General features: G+C 34.9%; 1 protein-coding gene across 2 annotated transcripts; it reads left to right on the top strand.

Annotated features, from left to right (window-relative positions):
• The first annotated feature begins 2,493 nt into the window (after positions 1 to 2,493).
• LOC143616845 (auxin-responsive protein IAA9-like) lies at positions 2,494 to 5,924 on the top strand. 2 transcript variants are annotated; one of them, XM_077089556.1, is made up of 6 exons: positions 2,494 to 2,585; positions 3,190 to 3,597; positions 4,540 to 4,649; positions 4,770 to 5,002; positions 5,397 to 5,529; positions 5,829 to 5,924. In XM_077089556.1, exons 2-6 carry the CDS (start codon positions 3,238 to 3,240, stop codon positions 5,896 to 5,898), a joined length of 906 nt encoding a protein of 301 aa, XP_076945671.1. In that variant the 5' UTR covers positions 2,494 to 2,585; positions 3,190 to 3,237; the 3' UTR covers positions 5,899 to 5,924. The 2 variants fall into 2 exon arrangements, with proteins under 2 accessions (XP_076945671.1, XP_076945672.1); XM_077089557.1 differs by having other exon boundaries at positions 2,502 to 2,585; positions 3,198 to 3,597.
• Positions 5,925 to 10,165: the final 4,241 nt, after the last annotated feature.

Here is a 10,165-nt window from a genome sequence, read left to right as displayed (position 1 = left end):
CTTGTGACGAGTTAAGATGTATTGGTTATTACATGTCAAGGGCAGTTAGTTTACGTTTTGTTTGAATCAAATGTTGTCGTGATGGAACTAAAAAACCTTTTGTGCGGTTGACTCTGAATTATGTTGAGTTGGATGTTGCCAACAAGATTCGAATAATCTAAGCTAAAGCTTTATTGGTTCAGTGAGTGATTTAGTGTTACTTTTGTTGTCTCGAGTAGATTTCAAAATTTGTTATGTTTGATAAAAAGTTTTTATTGGATTATATATTTTATAGTTGTATATTTTATACTGATATAATTAATAAACAAAAGTAGTGCATTTGGTCAACATGATCCTAAATCAAATTTGTACTTGTGATGGTATGATATTAATTCGATGGTTTAGCTTGCTCAAATAATTTGATTTAAATAAAAGGGTAATGCCATAATTGTACCATCAATACATTAACATTAAGATATATCTACAGATTAAGTTCATATTTTAATTACATTAAAGGACATCCATGTCTTAATTTACTTCAATAATATAACTCAATTGTGTATTATAGCACGTCAAACAACGCACTTAAATGACCTTCTTGTTAGCTTTAACATATGTAGTGGTATTTTGGTGATGAATTATGGCCCAAACCCAGCCCCCCCCACTACACACACACACTCACACACTTTATCAAAGTTTTGGGTTGGAGAGTTGTGTAGGAAACACTGATTTTGAGAGAGAGAGATGAGAATAATGATTGTAGGGTAGTTTTGATACTTTTCAACACTATACCGGTTTTACAAAACTTTCATTATTGACTAGGACGCCACGCTTCATACAACGTCCCTATGTGGGAAGTTTTGCATACACCTGCCGCAACGCGGGCTCTTATAGTGTAGACATATATTAATCCTTAATTACCAACTACCAAATGAGTTGAATAATCTATTTTGTATTGCAAGCTTTTTTTCATACCAGATCTGTTGCATACATTTATTTGTTGTATTGTAAACTACAACGACTACAAATTTGGCTATACCAAATGTTAGTACCATATCAAACCAAACCCCTACCGACTGAATCCCCGTTGCGTTCCCGCCGCAACGCGGGGGCTCTCCTACTAGTCTTTAAAAATACACATTAAAATCTCCAAAAAAAGCAAGTTAATATAGTACAAGATTCAATGTTTAATAAAATAACGAGTAAATGTCCTCGAATATGCAATGTTTGAATTACTTTTATTCTTAGTGGATTGTTTTCGAAGAATTATGGACTTTTATTGTTTTTAAGGAGATGATTTGTGATAACAAAAAGAATAATCCCTACCAAATATTTTATGAGTTTGCACTTTGCACTTCATAATGCAACATTATATCACCCTTATTATACAGTTAATTATAAGTAATTTTAAATGACCGGCTTGAGTTCATGTTTAGTTTAAAATAAATTTGGTCAATGTATTTTTTAAGTAAAAATGAGTTTGGCTCAAACGAGCATGATCTGAACAATTATTTACATTTTTATGCGTCTAATATTATTTTTATATTTAACTGTAAATATATTTTTATGTGAATTCCTTGTCAAATAAAACAAAAGGGAAAAAAGAAAAAAAAGAATCACTTTATAAGTAAAATGTTTTTTTTTCTTTTAGGTTTTTAACTTTTAATATGCCAGCATGTTTATAATTTTTTTTTAAAACATTCTCATATTAACACTTTCTTTATTACCAAGAATTTCATATGTAGACATTATGATTTCTTATGTTACAAAAACTATTTAGAGATTTATTAATTATCAGTTACCTTAAAGTAATTGGTTTGAAAAGGGTAAAAAGATGACTTTTGTGTATTGGAAAATAATGAAGTTGGTTTTTCTTGCTCCATATTTTTATATGTAGAAATGGATTTTTATTTTATTCATTTATTATTTTTTGGGGTTTGATGTTTAAAGCAATTGAAACACGACTTTCGTGACTTAAAAAACAAAGAAAATAAATTTAAGATCATGATCAAGTTTAAAGATCGCCATTCTGGATCTACATTTTCTTTAAGCACAAGTGTCAACCACAAATTACCAGCAACATATTCTAAATGAAATTCGCATTTGAAGGATAATTATAGAATTTTTTATTTGTTATTTTTGTAACATAAAATTTGCGAACTAAAGGTTATACATGTGTAGGGTGAACATATTAAATATTTAGTTTCGAGTTAAGATTTTGAGCTCGAGTCAAAATTCTTCAATTTTTGGTCCAAGGGCAGTTTAAGGATTTGTGAAAGTTTGGTTCGTTTGAGTTAAAAGTTGCAGATTTTTAGTCCTATTATAGTAAGAAGATTTTTTTGTCCCAGTTATGCTAATATTCTAAACACTATATTTGTTTTTAGCATTATATTTGTATTTTTTGCATTTTCAAAAATTTAGATTTTTTAACTAACCAGTGTGTCATACGGGTTCTAACATAGCAAGTAATACTGCCCGGTAAATAATAGCATTATTATCGTCACTCATCGAGGTTCTGGCTGGACATCGAATAATAAGCTTTTGTTGGTTTCTTTCTTCACCCGAAAAATCAAATGCAGGGCTCCCCCGCCATCTTCAACCTTCAGGTAATTAATAAGTCTTCATCGTCGATTTTTTTTCTTTTCATATTCATTTTGTTGTCCCCATTTGTATGCTGTTTCTTGGACCACGTCTGACAGTGTGTTGTTTCTTGGTAATTTATTATCATGCACTTTGGTTTCTTAGATCTGTTTCTACATTGTGATAAGTTCTTGTTTTCATCAAACACAATTAGGATTTTTGTTTGTTTCTTTGCATATTTCTCAAAATCAATGAAGAATCTTTAATTTTTTTTTTTTTTTTTGTAAATGTTGTTTATAAACGGTGGTAAAGAAAGAAATGTGTTTTTATAATTATAAATACAATTAGGGTTTTTTTTTTGCATATTTCTCAAAATAAATGAAGAATCTTGAAGTTTTGTAGATAAAGCTTGTATTTTTACTGATCTTTATTATGTAAATGTTGTTTATAAAAAGTTAAAAACAGGGGTAAAAAAGAAAGAAAGGTATTTATAGCTTCAAATACAATTATGGATTTTGTTTGTTTCTTCCTTTGCATGTTTTTCAAAATGAATGAAGAATCTTGAAGTTTTTTGAATAAAGGTTAAATTTTTATTGATCTTTATTATGTAAATGTTGTTTATAAAACCAGTGGTAAAGAAAGAAAGAAAGAAAGAAAGGTGTTTGATCTTTGATTATCATGTCTCCATCACTTGTTGATGGAGAAGAAGAAATTAGTCACACCAAAGCCAACTTGTTGACTTCTTCACCATCCATTGATGGTGTATGTGATCTCCGTGAGCGGAACCACATGGGATTTTCTGATTGTTCTTCGGTGGGCAGCTGTGCAATATCACCATCTTCAGAAGATTTGAATTTGAAAGCAACTGAACTCAGACTCGGGCTTCCCGGGTCAAGATCACCTGAGAGAAACCATGAACTTTGCTTACTGAGGTCACCAAATCTTGATGAGAAGCCGCTTTTCCCCTTGTTTTCCCCCAAATCGGTTGTTTCCCGTAGCAAGCGAGGGTTTGATGATACCGTAGATCCTTTCCCTGAGGTTTGTGTTTCTTTCTTTGTTGTTTTGTGTCGGTTTGGGTCGGTTTTTGGCTCAAATCGAACTAAAAACCGAAAGTTTAGTTTTTGAAAACCGTTCAGTTCGTTTTCGGTTTTTAGGGTTTTACCATTTAGGCTTGAATTTTTTTTGGCTGAAAAGGAGTTGGCTCAAAATACTGAATTAGGGCCTAAGCGTTTTTTTAATTTATGATTAATCGATTATTGTACACTTGGGCCTAAATTAATTGGGTTGCACTGTTCATTAATTTTTTATAAATTACTTAACTTTAAAAATTAAAAATTAAAATCCATAAATTTGGTTCAGTTCGGTTTTAATTACAAAACCGAACTGAAAATTCGGCTTTTATGGAAACATAAAACCCAACCATCAGTTTTTGTTTGGGTTTGGTTCTTTCGGTACGGCTTTTTGGTTACAGATCAGTTTTGGGTTTCATGCACACTCATTTCATTGAGAGGTTTGTTTTTTTTATGATGTTGGAGGTGCTATTTTCGACCCGTTTACTTAACGGGTTACACAACTAAAAGAAAACTAACTTAACCGGAAATCAATCAATCAATCAATCAATCAATCAATCATGCCCAGTAAAATCCCACCGACAGCAAAGCTATAAGTAGGGTCTGGGGAGGGTGGGATGTAGGCACACCGTACCTCTATCCAAAGGAATAAAGAGGTGGCTTCCAGAGAGACCCTCGGCTCTAAGTACATGTGTATGAAGCAAAATAAAGGAAATCAAAGTTTAACAGTTATATAAAAACTACTACTAATAATAATAATATTAATAATAAGATCACAGTTTAACAGCTATATAAAAGCTAATAATAATTATAATAATAATAATATATGTAATGGAAATACCATTATGGTATGTGACCTAAATGGGTTAAAATGTACTTTTAATTTTATAATCATTGTTGATGCGTGTAGGGAACACTTCGGTCAAACCCCGAGCCTCTTTCATTTCAAGAAAGTCCGAGTGTTGCTAACAATGCCATTCAAAACCAAACAAATGCTGCAAATAACATCAATACTCCCAAGTAAGTTCTAAAGAATGAATAAAGCTTGAAACTTGATTATTAAAAGATTAAGTTTTTATTGTGTATAATAAAGCTTGAAAGTTGAGCATTAAAAAATTGAGTTTCTGTTGTGTGTGGCAGGGCGCAGGTTGTGGGTTGGCCGCCTATAAGATCTTCATTTAGAAAGAACTCGACGGCTACGATTGCTTCAAAGAAGGGTAACACGGTAGAGCGTAAAGCAGGGGATTGTGCCCTTTTCGTGAAGGTGAGCATGGACGGTGCACCTTATTTAAGAAAAGTTGACTTGAGCGCGTATTCTGTGTATCAAGAACTGTCTTCTGCACTCGAGAAGATGTTCAGCTGTTTCACAATTGGTTAGTTTCTTTCTTTTTTTCAAGAATGTCAAACTTAATATCTTCTAAAGTAAAAAATGAGCTTAGATTTTATCTCCTCCATAATATGTTGGTATCCTTATGTAGGGGGTTTTTTTTAACAAAAATTTAATAAATCTTGTAATTTTTTTAAATCTGAAGTTGAAAAAGGACTTGGTTGGCTCTCAAAAGTCGAACCCAATTCCTTTTTAAGTCAAAATTAGCTTAGTTTTTTTAATACTAATCTCCATAACATGATGGTATTCTTATTTAGTTATTAATCTCTAACCAAAAACTGGTAAATTTTGTATATTTTCATAAATATTGAAGTTGAAAATGGCCTTGGTTGACTTTCCAAAGTCAAATGTACAGTGTGTAATGTGTTGACAAATTTCAGGCCGATATGGATCTCTTGGAAACGAGAAGCTGAGTGAGTCAAAACTGAAGGACTTGTTGCATGGGTCAGAATATGTTCTTACGTACGAGGACAAAGATGGTGATTGGATGCTTGTCGGGGACGTTCCTTGGGAGTAAGTGCTAATCGTTTTTCTAATTATGTTTTTTTATTAGATATGACAAATTGGGTTCTTGTCTTTTCTTTTTTATTATATAGGTAATTAATGTATTAAATATGATTACAAAAAGATATTACTAAATCATTATCTCTTATATAGATTATACAGTTTTGGAGATTGTAACTTGTAAGCGTTTGAATTCTTTTGCAACTCCTTCCTTTATACCAGTTTTTCTCTGTTTTGCCCGTTTGACCCGCTAGGAATAAAAGCCAAACAAATCGACTTGTTTTCATATAATCACCACTGTTATGCAGGATGTTTATCAGTACATGCAAACGACTCCGGATCATGAAGAGTTGTGAAGCCATTGGTCTAGGTGAGTGACATCAGTTTCATTTTTTTGCAAAATTTGGATTTTCGGTATTTGGATAGAATAATAGTCTGATTACTAAAAGCCCATCTTTATTTGCCATATTTTAAAGACTTTCCAAATATTCTGTTGAGCGATAATGATATGGATTCGGATTAGTGGAAGCTATAAACCCTAGCTTGAATAAACCTCTTTCGGTCGGCCGAAAGGAGAAAACCGAACAAGAACCTGTTCGTAAGGAGAAAAGAATAATCTTTCTTTGAAATAAACATAGAGAAAATCCCAACAATTAAGGAACAGATAAAGTATAAATTTTAAACAATACTTAAAATAAAAGATGGTTGGAATGGGTTTTGATAATAACTCGATGGTCCAATGCTAGCCACGAATTATGATCGGCCCAATACTTGTATGACTGAGGTCGGGTGGTTCTTCAAGCGTATCCGGATCCGTATCAGATAATTTATATACAAATATATTTTTGTATTAAGTACGAAAACGATATATAAGAATGTAATTTTTGGTCATTTTATCTGTTAGTTTCATAAATAATTTAAAGTCATCACATTTGGTGGAGTGGTCAAGAGTTTTACTTAAGGTTTGTCTAAGGGTTTCTTCTATTTGACGTCGCGACTATGAATTTCACTCATGTGACATATTCTCGGATTTAAGCCTTGGTGAAGCACTACCGAGTGGATTAAGTCTCACAACATCGAACCCTCTCGAAAGTTTTCTAGGGGTTTAGCCCATGTTCATAGTTAAAAAAAAATCAGCACGAAAATTTAACGCACCTGATGTACCTAATTCCATGATTTTAAGATAGCTTTTCACATTTATTTAAAAGATAAACATTAAAATCTAAGATAACTTTTCACATGTGTTTATAAAATAAACACTAAAATTTTAGAGAGCTTTTCACAAACAATATTGAAAACTTAATGCACGTGTCTTGTGCAGAAGTATAACCCTTCTTTCTTTGCCAATGAGGGATATGTTGTATTAGACAAGGGAAAAGAGTTTTTGATTTATTTGTGTAAAAAATTGGCCTAATTTTTAGTGAGACACCCTTTCAGTTTTTACTTTTGTTACCTCTAGTGCCCCATGTCTTCGTTACTGAATCAAACTACCCGTAAACCCGAACCTTTTTTAACTAAACAAACCGTGTTTGTACCGGATGATTTCAACCAGTAAACCCAAACCATACTCAAATTCTTGTCTTAGTAAAAAACCTAACTCTTTTCTGTAGCTTATATGAAATTAATGTTCTGAATGAACCCATCAACCGAGTAGAAATAGTTGTTCAACAAATAAATATAGTCGGAAGTATTAAAAACATTGGGTAAAGTTAAAATACAAAAGACAACAAAAATGAGAAGGGTGAGAAGAAATCCAGTCCATTGATCTTAGATTTGAATGTTGAGATTAATTTAATAAATAAAAATTGATAGAAAGGTCATGAAGGTAATAACCCACCTTTGTTGACTTTCTCTCTCCACATGCAAGACACATCTCAATTCCTCCATTATTTTAAAATGTTCATAATTTTTTCATACGACATTATTTATTAAAAAAAATTCACCATAATAATAAGCGTTTTTTTATCTTTAATATGAGTATCATATTGTTATATAAAAATAAAAAAAGTTAATGAGTTTTTTTAATTGTGTTTTTTTTGTTGTTCATTGTGTATTTTAGTTGAGTTTTCATATGAATTGTATTATTGATTTTGATCATTATATTTTTCAATTGGTACTCATATTAAAGACAAAAATTAAAACAAAGATTACATCATTGTGTCGGTTTGTTCGCCATTAACTTTTATTTATTGTCAGAGGTTTCTTCAACCATTATGGAAATTCCATTGTCTCTGCGATTAATATCTTCCTTAGAAAGAAAAGGGATAGTGAAATCCAATAATTTACGATCAATTCATTCAATATTTTCTTTTTTAGAGGTCAACTTTTCACATTTAAATTATGTATTAGATATACTAATACCTTACCCAGCTCATCTGGAAATCTTGGTTCAGGCTCTTCGCTATTGGATAAAAGATGCTTCCTCTTTGCATTTATTAAGATTCTTTCTCCATGAGTGTCATAATTGGGATAGTGTTGAGTCAAGATTTGACACAAAACTGATCAGATGGAAGATTGGAATCTTCTCAACCTCCTCAGAAGTCGCTAAGTATGGATCCGGGCACACCTTAGACCTCCGAGCATACTTGGACGATGACTCGGAGGAATCCGACTCCGACGCGAACCCTCGCCATAGGGCAAAAGGGAAGCGTAAGGAAACGGACTCCCAACCGAGAAGGCACTTTGGACAAGCCTTCAAACCAAAAAGCACAGGTGGAAGTCCACGAGACTTCTCCAAAACATTCAGACCAAACGTTGCAAATGCGGGAACGTCCAAATTTGCAAAGGACATTGCGGAAGCAATCGCCCCAAAAAGTGCCAAACAAATGTCCAGCATAGGCACATATGATGGTATATCTGACCCAGATGATCATTTGAACAGATTCATAGCGGGGGCAACCGTCAGTAGTTGGACGGAACCTACGTGGTGTTACATGTTCCAAATGACGCTTGTTGGAGCTGCTAGAGCGTGGTTCGATCGTCTACCGGTCAACCACATCTACGACTGGGCAGACTTCCAACAGAAGTTTAGCCAACACTTTAGCCAGCAAAGAAAGTATACCGAGGAGCAATGGACAATCCTCAAATGCATTCGAGAGGAAGATGAATCTTTGCTAGACTTCATCACTCGCTTCAACTCGAAGAAGCTAAGTCTGGGTAACATTAGCGAAGATCTTGTTCGCGCTGCTTTTATTCAGGGCGCGAACGACCCAGAGCTCATCCGCACCTTAACGGGTAAAGATGGCATGCCATCCACATGGGATGCCATCATGACAGCATCTAAACGCTTTGCGGAAACGGAGAAGCAACTGGGTAGAGATCTCCCACAGAGCACAAACCTCTACACCCAGAAAACAAGGGAAGACAACGTCCTTACCGCCCGATTAAACAAAAAGCGAAAGCTAGGCATTTGGCAGTCAAGGGTAAACTTTGACACCTCATCCGGCTTGCAACATCGGTTAGGCGGAAGGGATAACGTACAGTCAAACAAGAACTCCAGATGGACGCCGCTCACCAAAAGCGTCACCGAGATATTCGCCACCGAGGAGCTCCCATGGCCAAAGCCTCAAATAATCCGACATCGTCACAATGCTGATCGGAGCAAATACTGTGACTTTCACAGGACGAAAGGCCACAACACTGAAGAATGCATAGACGTAAAGGACATGGTCGAAGCATTCGTCAGAGATGGGACGCTCGCGCACCTCGTGGCGCAATGAACGCTGAGCAGGCTGATGCGTGTAGAACCCCAGCTGGGAAAAACACGAATAAAATTCCAGCTTCAATATGGAGACTACATGCTGCGTAAAGAACGAGATCCCGAACCAGGTGCGTATCGGCTCGATGGCACTCCTATCCCAACAACATGGAAGGGAGCTCATTTACACAGTTTGCATGTAAATCAATTCCAAATTTGTAAAGAAAAGGCCAAGAGCCACTTCTAATGGAAATGATTCTCCTTAAAACATCGATGCTGATGATTTTACATTTATACTTTATGAACTATCAACACGGATATGCCGGTTTTCACCGCATAATTACGAGAAAAGTCGTTGCATGGGGAAGGCGGCAAAACCCGCATAAACCCAAAAAACGGGAAACCTTCACGCAGGTCAGTTGACGGGGAAAGGTTCAGTCATCCCACTAAATGAAAGTGCTGGTCTATCCGCATGAATCATGAGAGGAAACTGAACACTAACCTATCAACAACCGCGCGTCGAACGGTTAATTTATTAAACACTAATATGCCGGTTTTTACCGCATAATTACGTGAGAAGTCGTTGGCTGGGGAAGGCGGCAAAACCCGCATAAACCCAAAAAACGGTAAACCTTCACGCAGGCCAGTTAAAGGGGAAAAGTTCAGTCATCCCACTATATGAAAGTGCCGGTCTATCCGCATGAATCATGATAGAGGAAACTGAACACTAACCTATTGACAACCGCGCGTCGAACGGATAACCCATTCAAGAAAATTTCTAACAAAAGGATGAGGAAAACCTACACGCAGGTCAGATATAGGTAAAGTTTAGCCATCCTACTAAGTGCAAGTGACGGTCCTACCCGCACAATCACGAAAGAGGAAGCAAAACTTCACACCTATTATCTGCCCCGTTCAAAGGTTAACTTATCCTAAAGGATGAGAAAA

The sequence above is a fragment of the Bidens hawaiensis genome, unplaced genomic scaffold (genome assembly GCF_021521415.1).
Source record: "Bidens hawaiensis isolate Kalapana, Puna unplaced genomic scaffold, B.hawaiensis_p1.1 tig00049998_1, whole genome shotgun sequence".
Classification (NCBI taxonomy): domain Eukaryota; kingdom Viridiplantae; phylum Streptophyta; class Magnoliopsida; order Asterales; family Asteraceae; genus Bidens; species Bidens hawaiensis.
Note: the sequence above shows the minus strand (reverse complement) of the source record. Positions and strands in the feature narration are given on the sequence as shown.